Below are 13,708 nucleotides of genomic sequence, written 5' to 3' on the forward strand. Positions count from 1 at the left end.
ACAATATAGCAGGTAAGCAACTGAAAGCAGTTAATTCCATAAATTATCTGGGAGTACGCATTAGGAGTGATTTAAAATGGAATGATCATATAAAGTTGATTGGCGGTAAAGCAGATGCCAGACTGAGATTCATTGGAAGAATCCTAAAGAAATGCGGTCCAAAAACAAAGGAGGTAGGTTACAGTACACTTGTTTGCCCTCTGCTTGAATGTTGCTCACCAGTATGGGATCCGTACCAGATAGGGTTGATAGAAAAGATAGAGAAGATCCAACAGAGAGCAGTGCGCTTCATTACAGGATCATTTAGTAATCGCGAAAGTGTTACGGAGATGATAGATAAACTCCAGTCGATGTTTTCTTGAAGTTTTGAGAACATACCTTCACCGAGGTGTCAAGCAGTATATTGCTTCCTCCTACGTATATCTAGTGAAGAGACCATGAGGATAAAATCAGAGAGATTACAGCCCACACAGAGGCGAACAATATGAGACTGGAATATATGGGAGAACCGATAGAGGTACTAAAGGTACCCTCCGCCACACACCGTCAGGTGGCTTGCGGAGTATGGATGTAGATGTAGATGTAGACTCTGCGCATTCAGGAAGACCTTTAGGGTTTGCTGAAGATCATTTAAATGCATTAATCCACAATGACCCACATCAGTGTACTCAAGAAATGGCAAATGTGAATAACTGATCATTCCATCATTGTGCGACACTTGCATGCGGTGGGAAAGTTTCAAAAATCTCCTGTAGAGGTACCACATGCTCTAATCCAAAGTCACAAAAACCAGCAGCTGGCCATATGTGCATCTCTGCCTCTTCATCACAATTGGCTCATGAACAACACTGACTATTCCTATCATGTATCATTTCTGTGATGAGAAATGTGTCTTTATGCTAACATAAGGAAAAGAAAGGAAGGGAAAGGTGGATCCCCAATGAAGCAAGAACTCCCTGTACAAAGACCTGTGCACGTCTACAAAAGATAAAGTGGAACAGCAATGGTGTGGTGTACTATGAATTGCTTCCCCGAGGTGTAACCTTTATTATTAATGTTTATTGTCAACAACTTCAATGTCTTGCAGATATAGTCCAAGAATGACAACCATGAAGACTGTGTGAAGTGATGTTACTCCACTATGATGCCTGCTTGCATTCTGCTAGACTGGCAGCAAATGCTATACAAGAGTTGGGTCGGTAAGTCATTTTGCAGCCATCTTATTCACCCACTCTTGCGCCCTCACCCTTCTTGCTCTCTATCAAACAACCTTCAAGCAATTTCCTTTCCAGATGTAAATGTGCTCCAAACATGATTTGATGTGTTCTTTGCCTCAATACCATATGATTTGAAGTTGTGGAAGCAAAAATGTACCCTAGCATTGGCAGAATGTTGTAAATAGTGTAGGAGGATATATTATTGATGACAAGTCTCTGTTACAAGCATCTGTTGTGTTTAGTAAACTTATGGAAAAATGCTATGAACTTATACACTGTCCTAATGTTATCACTTGGGATACAACTATTCAATAGATTATCTATCTACGTAAAACCTATTACTCAAACAAATTTACTTTACAAAAATCATCATACATGAGTTACTGCCTGACCTGCCTTGGCAATCTAGAGATCTGATGACAATTGAATTAGTAAATGTGATTTTTTTTTAATTTTTCATTGGAGCCAAGTAAATCCCAATAACAAAAAGAAAGTCAGCTCAGTAAGTGGCCTCTAAAGAGATAAGTTAAACGTCTGTGTATCATTCAAATATGGCACTGCATGTTGACAGCTGCATGTAATGGGATAACATGTGGCCTAGGAGTTATCCTTTTGACATAGGTAATGTACTCATCACCAGACTCTTTTGTAGGAGGGAAAAGTATTTTCCCATCACATTTATAAGAGTCATATCTGATGGAAAAGATCTTTTGGAATCGACAACGTTCAATGCCCTTTGCAGAGAACACACTGGAGCAGTCAACTCTCACCAGTGGTATACCTTGATCCTTCGCCAGTTGCCTGGAACAAAAATAGGTAAACAACAAATAAGCTGCAGGTCACATTTTTACAGAGAGTATGTTTTGTGATCAACATTATAAAAAAAGTCAGTGTCCTGCAAGTGAAATGAGCATTGGGGTGGGATCTGCAGACATCAGTGATCTGTATGTTTGTCTCACAATGGAAATAAATTATTAATATACTACAATTCTGACATATCATGGTTTTAGGAGCAGCAACTACTGTAGCCAATGAATTTCTTTATCCAGCATATAACATTTTAGCTAAAGTATGCAGGCAGACAGCATATTTCTCAATATCTCAGACTGTTAACACTAACTGATGTCTTCAAACTTTAACCTGAATGTTCAACTAAAGTTCTTTAACAACTATTTAACTGATTTACAGCCAATTTTCAGACAAGTCCATGTGATAATACAATCTGGCTCCAAAATGCTCAGTGAAAAGGGTAAACTTTTGCAAATGCAATGTAAAATTTGATCACGTGATTCAAGAGGAAACAGAGTTAAGAGCATCTAGGAAATCTGCAAAACTAATAGACTGTTAGTGTAAAGAGGTTCAACATACAGACAAACACTCATGCAATGCATATGTCTACGCAGTCTATGCAAGTTGAAATAGCACTGGAATTTGAATTAAACACCTAAAAATATTCACCTCTGAATTCTAGTGATACTTCTTTAAGAAACATATTAAGAGAAATGACCTGAAAATAGAGCTTCTGTGAGAACTGCATTCATCATGATGCAAATACTTGTTGAAAAGCTTAGGTATTATGTAAAATACAAGGATAATATGCTTTGCTATGACAACATGAGTGCATCATTTGTTTAAAGCAAAGCTGTTATACAGGACAAGGATTTGTGATATGATGAGTGCAGGACATTGGTGTTCACAGCCACAAGGTTCCTAGTGCTAACAAAGAAAATCTCAACATAACAGGAAGACAAACACAGATTATTTTTTTAGAGGTCATCTAATGTACATGAATTTAAGTGCAGAATAGGCAGCTGTGTGTAGGCATCTCCAAACAATGTCAGGCATTACATAAAGATTCAAAATATACCACATTTTTACTATATTCACAAAATTACTAAAGCAATTTGCTCCTGTGTTGTTGAGAGAGAGGGGGCTGAACAGCATGAATGCTCATGGATCTGTAAAGTACAAGTAGATATTGCTAGCCACATAGACATTCAATTCTGAACTGATCACAAAGAAAAGCTAAGTTCCATTTCAAGTGGAAAAAGCAACAAGTACAAGAATTTACCTAACCAAACCATGTCTTTGGATAACAAACACGCCTTATGGGAATGTAGTAGAACACTTGTGTAAAGTGTTGCTTAAGCCAAGAGCACGTAGTGATCTCACCCAACGAATATGAAATGCATGATGAAAATAGCAACAAGTTTCTATGTCCAAACAATGCAAGATTCACCTCAGAGTGCCTTCCAAACAAAATCAGTCTGCAAGTCAACTGAAAATCCTGAGCTACACACGTGATTGGCTCACACTAATCAGACTGCCTGGTGCATGCACGATACATCTTATGTGTATCATGCAGAGATGCAAGACTCTCCTAGTGAAGAGTAATACTTCTATATTTGAATGCCTCTTTGGAAAAACAACAGAATGATAAGACACATACTTATGAAATGATTCTATCGAAATAGCAGATGTGTTTAGGTGTTAGACTAATTTAACAATGAACTACTACTAAATAAATTGAAGACAACTAATATGAAGGAGGTTTATGTCCAGTTTTGATTTTAATTTTGAATGAACCACAACACTGCATAGGCTGTATATGTTACTTTGACAGCAAGATCACAAATTGCCAGTCTACCAATGGCATAATAATAAAGTGTCTATTCCTCAGCATTTACTTCTCAGTCTTTTTGTCTTCCTGGTGTAGAGAACATTTATCAACCTGTCTAAAACTTGTTTTATTTTCACAAGATTTTAGTGCAGTTTTGACAACCATTAGTGTCTCATATTTACCTAGTGTAAGATAATGGGGTGTGTGAGGTTTCCAGGCTAGAAAAGAGCAATAATCAGTGATATCACTGTTAATACTGAGAAACTGTATGAACCTATAAAATTATCCCATTTATGTGGTTCAACAGACAATGCTCAAACACTCCTGAAGCAAATGCTGCATGTGCACATAGAATGACAACACTGTCTTAGCTCAGTTAGTACTATCACTCTTAAGAACGTGTCTGGAACATTTTTAAGCAAGATTGAATCCTGTACACATACTTGTTAATTTCTTACCACAACAGAATATTGTCACAGAAGAAGCTGAGAAGCACCATGGTGTAGTGGTTATGATGCTAAACTGTTGCATGGAGGATTGTGCATTCAAAACTCACCTGTACTGTACAATTTTAATTTCTCTATTCAGTTTGAGTACATTCCAGAAGTATACGCAAATGTCAAGCATCATTGTACTGGAATGTTCTGTACCTATAAATATGCTGTATGTGGTCTGGCTGGAGGCAGATCACTCTGTGCTCTTGTATATGGAAGTGCTGAATAAATCTTCATTATGTGAAGTTAATGTTCATCATTCATCTAATTACACCATCTTCTACGTGACATTGTGACACATGCTCCTTGGATTAGCCACAAGACAGGGTTTGTGGATGTACTTCGCTCCTTGAGTCACATTACAACAACTTATTCACTCCCTCAAAATATATTTCAAGATTTATTAATTGCCTTCTTACTGCTTTATGGGGCAGCTAAACAAAATACTTTAGAAGTGCAATGTCTGTATCATGAATGGTATCAGTAGAGATAATAACTAAGTGCTGTCATGCTTGGGAGTGCATAGTAAGATTTGAGTCAAAGTAGGTCAATGTGGATAATATGAAGTTCTGCAAAAGATCCTATGACCAAAAAGAATGTTCAGTGGCTTGTCCTGAGAAGTTTGAGGTCCTTTTGTCTGAGCCAAGTAGAAGGCTTCCAGGAAAGACATCCAAGATTCTGTGAATAACTGTTCTGTGACTTCCTGGATGACTTCGTGGACTTGGCTACCCAGGTAGCTAACTGCATGTGGGGTTGCACACAAGGTTGTTGTTGTTGTTGTTGTTTTTTTTTTCCAGCATCTCTCTAGCCATGCCAAATAATGAGAGATGTAGGGCACACCAAGTATTAGTGTAAGATTTGGAGACATGAATGATCCCTACAGATGAAAGGACTAAAATTCTGTTACTCAACTAATGTAGGATTCCTAGAAAAATACCAGAGTTTGAAGTACTACCAAAAAGCAGTAAATCGTACATAATACTAGTTAAAAAATGATATGTAAAAACTGAAATAAACTGATTGTATAACGAAAGGATAGGTTAATGGTAAAATAAGATGATATACTAGTTGCAGTAGATAAGAAGCTAATACTCGCAAGGTAGAAATTGAAGCCGTATGCAAGATAGTTTAGACAAGACTGTCAAGGATAATTGTTAAACTGTGACTGTATCTTTCTATCAGCCACAAGATCCACCCCCAAAATTTACTGCAAAATTTAGAGAAACCCTCAGTTTTCTAGTATAAATATTTAATAATCATATTGTGGTTGCTGGAGGAGATTGCTTGGAAGGCAACTCATGATGGAAATATGCTAGACCTAACAGCAACAAACAGACCTAGCATCTTTGTGGAAGCTCTTATTCAAACTGGTAGCTTTGACAATAAGGTATCTGTAACAACAATAATTACTACAGGATTAAGAGCGGCTAAAACAAATAAGAAGAGTTGTGCATTTAATAAGTTAGACAAAGAAGAAGTCATATCACTTCTCAAGAAAGATCTCAAAACATTTACCTATCATAGTAAAAATGTAGAACTGTGACTTAGATATAAAAGAATAGCTGAACACGCACTGGATGGCTATTTACCTACTCAACAGTTCATGATGGGAGGGACCCCTCCATGGCATACTGTCTAAACAAACAGTGACTAATGCATAACAGGTGTATAATGAAGCATAGGGGTATAAATGGAAAGATGCTGAATGTAACACATTTAGTTGTCGTGAGGGAAAAATGTGAAACCTTCATTGACTAACATAACAGAACATTATTGGATAAGCTCTCACAAAACCCAAAGAAATACTGCTTATATATAAAGGCTGTTAGTGGTACCAAAGTTGCCGTCCAGGCACGCAAGTCATAGGAGCTGAGAAAGAGAGTAGCAAGAGTAATAGCAGAAATACTGAACATCATTTTCAAATGTTCCTTTATTGAAGGAAAGTCTGTTTACTTCTTGCGCCACAGAAAAGATGTGATATAGATCATATTGGCAAAACAGCTATATCACTAAAATTAATTCCAGTGATATTCTATAGCAAATTTGTAAACGATTTAGATCCTTTTTATCATAATATACTGTAGATCCGTTGAAAAAAATTTGGCCTTAAAAAGTACAAAACCCATCTACCAGAAGGATAACAGAAGTGATCCGTGAAACTACTGTCAAGCCTCCCTGACACCCACATGTTGTGGAACCCAAGAACATGTTCTGTGTTCAAAAACAATGCAGTATCTCTAAACAGAATGGTCTCATTCATGTCACCCCATGTCAACCAGCAGGGATTCCAAAAATGTGTCGTGTACAACCCAACTACAATAGTAGTAGTAGTAGTAGTAGTAGACAATGTACATTGTATCAATTTTGTGAAAGAACATAGTAAGATAAGGGTGTACAGTTTCCTACATAATACAATCGTTCATTGTACCCATTTCAATAGTTTTGGGCAATACAACTTTGATTACTGTAATAATATAAAAGTATGAGAAGGATGTTTTACATGAAATACATTACAAGTAAATAATTGATATAACACTTTCGTTCGGGGCCTTTTACACGAAATACATTACAAGTAAATAATTAATTTAACTCTTTTGTTCAGAAAAATTAACATTGAGGCTGTGGCAAGCATTTAATTTATGGTACTGTTAACATATAGCAAATGAATGTAGTTACTTGCTACAAGGTTACTGCAAATATTCATTTACACTATAATAGCAATGGTCATTAAGAATTTAAATATTGCTTCCTTGAATGTAGCTAATGTTTTTATTTCTTTTAGGTGAGTTGGAAGTTTGTTGTACAAAATAGTACCCTGAATGTTGGTTTGTTTTGTGTTAAAGCCTTGTTTACTCTTTTTATGTGGATGTCATTGCACCTTTTGGTATTGTACAAATGAAGATCTGAGTTGGTTTTGTAATTATCAATGTGCATTTTTATATCAACAACACTTTTTTTTATATAGAGACATGGTAAGGGTAAAATAATTAGGTGTTTAAAAACTGTTTGGAAAGTGTTAGCCTTTCATATGAAATATGTCTGCTTGTGTCTGTATATGTGTGGATGGATATGTGTGTGTGTGTGCGCGAGTGTATACCCGTCCTTTTTTCCCCCTAAGGTAAGTCATTCCGCTCCCGGGATTGGAATGACTCCTTACCCTCTCCCTTAAAACCCACTTCCTTTCGTCTTCCCCTCTCCTTCCCTCTTTCCTGATGAGGCAACAGTTTGTTGCGAAAGCTTGAATTTTGTGTGTATGTTTGTGTTTGTTTGTGTGTCTATCGACCTGCCAGCGCTTTCGTTCGGTAAGTCACCTCATCTTTGTTTTTTATATATATATATATATATATATATATATATATATATATATATATATATATATATATATATATATATATATATAGTAAGGTCATGATTTTTAATTCCTTAAAGACACCTCTACATGGTGCTCTGTAAGCAACTATACTTATTACTCTTACAGCTTTCTTTTGAATCTTAAAAGACTGAAATAGTGCTGCAGGGAATTTCCACCACGAATCTTGCAGGGCTGTCCATAAATCCATAAGAGTATGAGGGGGTGGATCTCTTCTGAACAGCATGTTGCAAGGCATCCCAAACATGCTCAGTAATGTTCATGTCTGGGCAGTTTGGTGGCTAGGGGAAGTGTTTAAAATCAGAAGAGTGTTCCTGGAGCCACTCTGTAGCAATTACAGATGTGTGAGGTGTACCACTGTCCTGCTGGAGTTGCCCAAGTCTGTCAGAATGCACAATGGATATGAATGGATGCAGGTGATCAGAGAGGATGCTTACATACATTTCACCTGTCAGAGCCATATCTAGATGGATGAGGAGTCCCATATCACACCAGCCAGCCAGAGCGGTTCTAGGCGCTACAGTCTGGAACCACGCGATGGCTACGGTCGCAGGTTCGAATCCTGCCTCGGGCATGGATGTGTGTGATGTCCTTAGGTTAGTTAGGTTTAAGTAGTTCTAAGTTCTAGGAGACTGATGACCTCAGCAGTTAAGTCCCATAGTGCTCAGAGCCATTTGAACCATTTGAGCCATATCACACCAACTGCACATGCCTCACACTATTACAGAGCCTCCACCAGCTGGACATGCATGTTCGTGTCGTGCAATCATCAAGGGTACACGAGTGAGCCTTCAGCTCTGAAAGCCCATGTTGATGATGTTTCATTGAGTGGTTCACATGCTGACATTTGTTGATGGGCCAGCATTGAAATCTGCAGCAATTTGCTGAAGGTTTCTACTTCTGTCATGCTGAATGATTCTGTTCAGTCATCTTTGGTCTCGTTCTTGCAGGATCTTTTTCCAGCAACAGCAAAGTTGGAGATTTGATGTTTTACTGAATTCCTGATATTCATGCTACACTTGTGAGATGGTCATACAAGAAATTCCCATTTCATCGCTATCTCAGATATGCTGTGTCTCATCGCTTGTGTGCCGACAATAACACCATGTTCAAACTCACTTAAATCTTGATAATCTGCCATTGTAGTAGCAGTAACTTATCTAACAACTGTGCCACACACTTGTTGTCTTATATAGGCATTGCCAACTGTAGTGCCATATTCTGCCTGTTTACTTAACTCTGTATTTGAATATGCATGTCTATACCAGTTTCTTTGGTGCTTCAGTGTATAAGAAATGGTATTACTTATGCAAGCATTTTGAGCCTGTGACTTCTTCTTCTGGCAGAAGAGATCAAGGGGAAGGAAGAGAGGTGAAGGAAGAGGACTGGAGAGGTTCAGGAAAATGGGTACAGTTTGTAAAAGTTGCCCAGAATGCTGTGTCAGGTGAGACTTACTGGACAGGGTAATGTGGAAAGACTGAAGTCAGGGATTGCAACGGACGAGATTTGAAAACCTGAGAGCTTAAAGGTGGATTATAGGGTAATATGCAAGACAGATTACTCCTAAAACATTAGGCATGAGTTAATAAGACTGAAAAACTAAGTGGATTGTATGTGATAGAGGTGGGAAAAAATAGATAGGTCAGAAAATGAAAGATGGAGAAAAGTTAAATGGAATGAGGAAAATATATTTACTGTGAAGAAGTATAAAGTTGAAAGAAATTAAATTAAATTAAAGCCAGGTGGGTGGTGAGACCCAAGAACATGTTGTAGCATTGGTTTCCATCTGCAGAGTTCTGAGAAACTGCTGCCTGGGAGAAGTACCCAAATGGGATGTGTGGAGAAACAGGCACCGAGATCACGACTGTCATGTTGTAGAGCATACTCTACAAACTGAACTCTGCCTGAACACACCACGAAGGCCCAATGGTACTGACGGTCCCTGTCTCATCCTCAGCCTACAGGCGTCACTCGATGCGGATATAGAGGAGCACGTGGTCAGCACACTGCTCTCCTGGCCATATTTCAGTTTATGAGACCTGAGCCACTGTGTCACAATCACTTAGCTCCTTAGTTTGCCTCACAAGGACAGAGTGCCATACTTGCCAACAGTGCTTAGTAGACCAGGCAGTCTCCAAGTGCCAGGCCAGCCTGACAGTGCCTAACTTCAGTGATACGATGGAAACCGGTGTTGCCACTGCAGCGAGGCCATTGGTTAGAATGTGCTGTGCAACAGCATATAGTGTGTTGCAACTACACACCCTCTGCCTAAGCCCATCAATCCTAACTGATAATTTGGTGGTAGCCATGCTGATGTAAAAGGCCAAACAGTGTTTTTGTAACACGTAGTATATGACATGTCATTTCTCAAGTGACTTTCCCTTTGATAGTATATATTCTGCCAGTTGTGGAGCTGGTGTGGGTGGTAGTAGGTGGGTGCATAGGGTAAGTCTTGCAGTGCAGACAGTCACAGGAGTAGAATCTATAGAGTTGGGAGATGGGTGCAGAAGGAGCATAGCGTCTGACAAGGGTATTGTGGAGATTGGGAGGATGATGGAAAGTCATTACAGGTGTCGTGGACAAAATCTCACACAGAATGGAGCTCATTTCAGGATATGATTTTAGGAAGTCATGTCCTTGTTGAATTTTCTGATTATGAAGGCCCTACACTCCTTGTGCAACCATCCCCTAGCATGTGGCTCCCACCTCTGTGACTGCCCCCGCTGCAAGACTTCCCCTGTGCACCCTCCTACCACCATCTAAGTCAGCCCTGCAACTGGAAAAATGCATACTATTGAAGGGAGAGCCACTTGTGAAATGACAAATGTCATATACTAGCTGTTATATAAACACTGTCTGGCCTTTTAAATTGGCATGACTACCACCAAATTATAAGGTAGGCAGAGGGTGTATTCTGGCAACACGCAATATCCTGTCATATAAACACTGTCGGGCCTTTTAAATTGGCATGACTACCACCAAATTATAAGGTAGGCAGAGGGTGTATTCTGGCAACACGTAATATCCTGTCACAGAGCATGCTCTATAACACGAAATCTGTTAACTTGGTGCCTGTTTTACCACACGCACCATCTGGATTCTTCTCCCAGACACCACTTTCTTACAACTCCGCAGGTGGAAACTGGTGCTACAACATGTCCTTGGGTCTCACCACCCACCTGGCTTTAATTTACATTAATTTCTTTCATCTCAGCATTTCTTCATAGCAAACATCTTTTCCTCACCCTGTTTCATTTTTCTACATCTTTCATTTTCTGACCTGTCTATTTTTTCCCACCTCTATCACATATAATGCACTTAGCTTTTCACTGTTATTAACTCACGTATGATGTTTTAGGAGTAATCTCAGTCTTGCATAATACCCTATCTTCCACCTTTAAGCTCTCAGGTTTTCAAATATCATCCAGTGCAGTTCCCAAAAATCAGTCTTTCCTTCTCATCCTATTCAGTGAGTCTCACCTGACCTGGAGTTCTGGGTGACTTTTCTGAACTCTATCCTTTTTCCTAAACCCTTCCAGTCCTTTTCTTTCACCCCTCCTCCTCCCTCTTCAACCCTGCTGCATGAAAGAAGGAGCATAAGTAATATCTTTTTTTATGTGTTTTCTACTGCCACCACTTGGTGAGCAGATTTTTTGGTCTATCTTATTACATTTAATTACAATGTTTGCAATAATAACGATCTTAGTTTTTTGATTGGAGGTTAGAAGTTGTACAAAAAATGTCAGTATGAGTGTGACTCATGGACTGGAACAAAAAGAAATTAACAAAGATTACAAGCATCAGAGATCGTATGCCTAAGAAGAGGAGATGGGTGCATACTATCCAACAGGAGGAGGAATGCTGGCATTGGAAAAGTACTGGCAAATTAAAGCATAAATAAGCAGTTTAAGGAATACAGCAACAACTAGAAGAACAATGTCAGAAAAATGGAAGACTGCAGAATACATGAAGTAATTGTGAATTATTACCCCCTGTACTGAAGATCTTCACAAAGACCAAGGGAAAGGTGTAAAGACCAAAAATTTCACTCAAGAAGGCACAGCAGACCAATCCCTTATATATGCAGAAAGAAGAAGGAGAATAATTTGCACATAACTTTGTATTAAACAGCTCTTGGGTTTGCCAATCTGACAACTAAAAGATGTTTGTGCAGAATATTGAACATGATCATTTGGAGTAGAAGGGCAGAATCACTGGCCTGTATCAGTGAAGCTGTTTTTCTTCTGATATGCTTAAATATACTTAAATGTACAAAACTTCCTAACAGATCAAAACTGTGTGCTGTGCAGAACATTGCTTTGCTAAGAATGCACTAATTCCCAAATTCTACTGCATACAAGAGGTGCTAGCAGAAGTAAAGCTGAGAGGGTATGTTGTGACTTATGCTGGGTAGTTCATCCGGTACAGCTTTGCTTTTCTGCATTTGAGTCCTGGTCCAGCACAAAGCCATTATAGGTAACTAGAACAAAAAAAATCATTTTCTAATGGCTTAAAAGAGGCTTTGAACCTTCTAAAATAAGAGGCAAAAACCCTAATCCCTAAAAAAAATTTGTTCTATGGAATTCTGAACTACCCCTTTAGTGCCTTGGATGACCTGAAATGGCCTACCTGTGCCAACTCAATACCCCCTGTAGTGTTTGGGTATAGTTAGATGCATTTCACAGCAAACAGTATATTAGCTTGGCATCAGCAAACGTCAGTATGTGCACAAAGAAGACAATTCTTTTGCTTTGAATCTCGATTTTTGTTTGCAGTGTGACTTTTGATAGTTCATTTGTGAGCTTATAATACACAGCTTTGTCTTTTATGTAAGAATGAGTGATATGAAAGTGTAATCAGGTAAGAAGGGTATAAAAATATCATATCTGATGTGGTGTCAAAGGTGACCAAAGAACAGATATGAGGCTGAAAGCAGTTCAAAGGAGTCACTGACTTTGCAGAGAAACTGAATAACAGTGGCCAGGACTTTGATGTGAAATATGGATAGAGCTGTAGGATTATAAATTTTCCTGGTATTTTCTCTGTTATTTCTCAACACATGAAATGTGAAACATGCAATGTAGACATCACATTGCAAGAACAAAGTCCTGGAAACTTAGGCTTCACAATAATAATTTCTTTTTTAAACTGCACAGCAGTTGTTATACTAAGTAGTAAGTTTATATGGAATGCATATGAAATCAGTCATTGAATCATCCTAATAATGTGCCTGTTTGGAGTCGGGCTAAACAGGACTGTAAAGTCTTGTACATTCATACACCCCACAACCAATATTTCAATTATTGTATGATAAATGAGTGGATATGATTTCAATCACAATTACAAAACTATGACAGACCACTCCTGAGATAGCAGATTAACGGTAAGGGTTTTCTAAAAATAGAATTTTCTCCTTTTGTTCATGTCTATAACACATCTCAAAACTTCAAATGCATTTTACTCAGAATACAATTTTTCAAAATGGCACACAGCATAGCTCCAACAATTTTCAGTCTTTACCCTCTAATCTGCTAGTAAATTTCAGCACATGATGTTGATGGAGATGTTAGATACTGACTTGGTGTGCTCGACGAGGGCAATGCCAATTCCACAATTCCTGGCAGCTGGGTCGACAGACCCTGCTACAATCTCCAACCGGTGAAGGTGTACATCAGGGAACAGGGCACGCAATTTCTCAGACACCTGAAAAACACATTACATCTATACCAGACTCCACAGGTAGCTAATACACACTGCCTGCCAAGAATGTGAAGTACACAGAAGCTGAGGAGGAAATGTAATGGGAGTTCATGGATTGAGAGGGTCCAGCTGTTAATGGTGAGTGACATTTTCTGAACAGTTAGTAGCTAGCTTAAACCCCTCGCCATGATTATTCTGATAACCTCCATGTAGAAGAGGCATATGGTCCGGGCTTGTACTGAGGCCAGCTCGTATGGGCTTGTAAAGCTTCACCTAGCTTAGCCTAATGGAGTTACATCAACCCCCA

At 38.7% G+C, this 13,708-nt stretch overlaps 1 protein-coding gene across 2 annotated transcripts in view; it reads right to left on the minus strand.

Annotated features, from left to right (window-relative positions):
• Positions 1 to 491: 491 nt before the first annotated feature.
• The window catches only part of LOC124717294 (arylalkylamine N-acetyltransferase 1-like), a 77,020-nt gene continuing 63,803 nt past the window's right edge, over positions 492 to 13,708 (minus strand). For both annotated transcript variants that reach the window (XM_047244109.1, XM_047244108.1), the window contains exons 4-5: positions 13,280 to 13,404; positions 492 to 2,018 (exon numbers count right to left, since the gene is read on the minus strand). In XM_047244109.1, coding sequence (XP_047100065.1) covers positions 1,763 to 2,018; positions 13,280 to 13,404 — 381 coding nt within the window. In that variant the 3' untranslated portion in view covers positions 492 to 1,762. The remainder of the gene's footprint in view (positions 2,019 to 13,279; positions 13,405 to 13,708) is intronic.

This window comes from Schistocerca piceifrons, chromosome 9 (assembly GCF_021461385.2).
Source record: "Schistocerca piceifrons isolate TAMUIC-IGC-003096 chromosome 9, iqSchPice1.1, whole genome shotgun sequence".
In the NCBI taxonomy this organism is placed as follows: Eukaryota; Metazoa; Arthropoda; class Insecta; order Orthoptera; family Acrididae; genus Schistocerca; species Schistocerca piceifrons.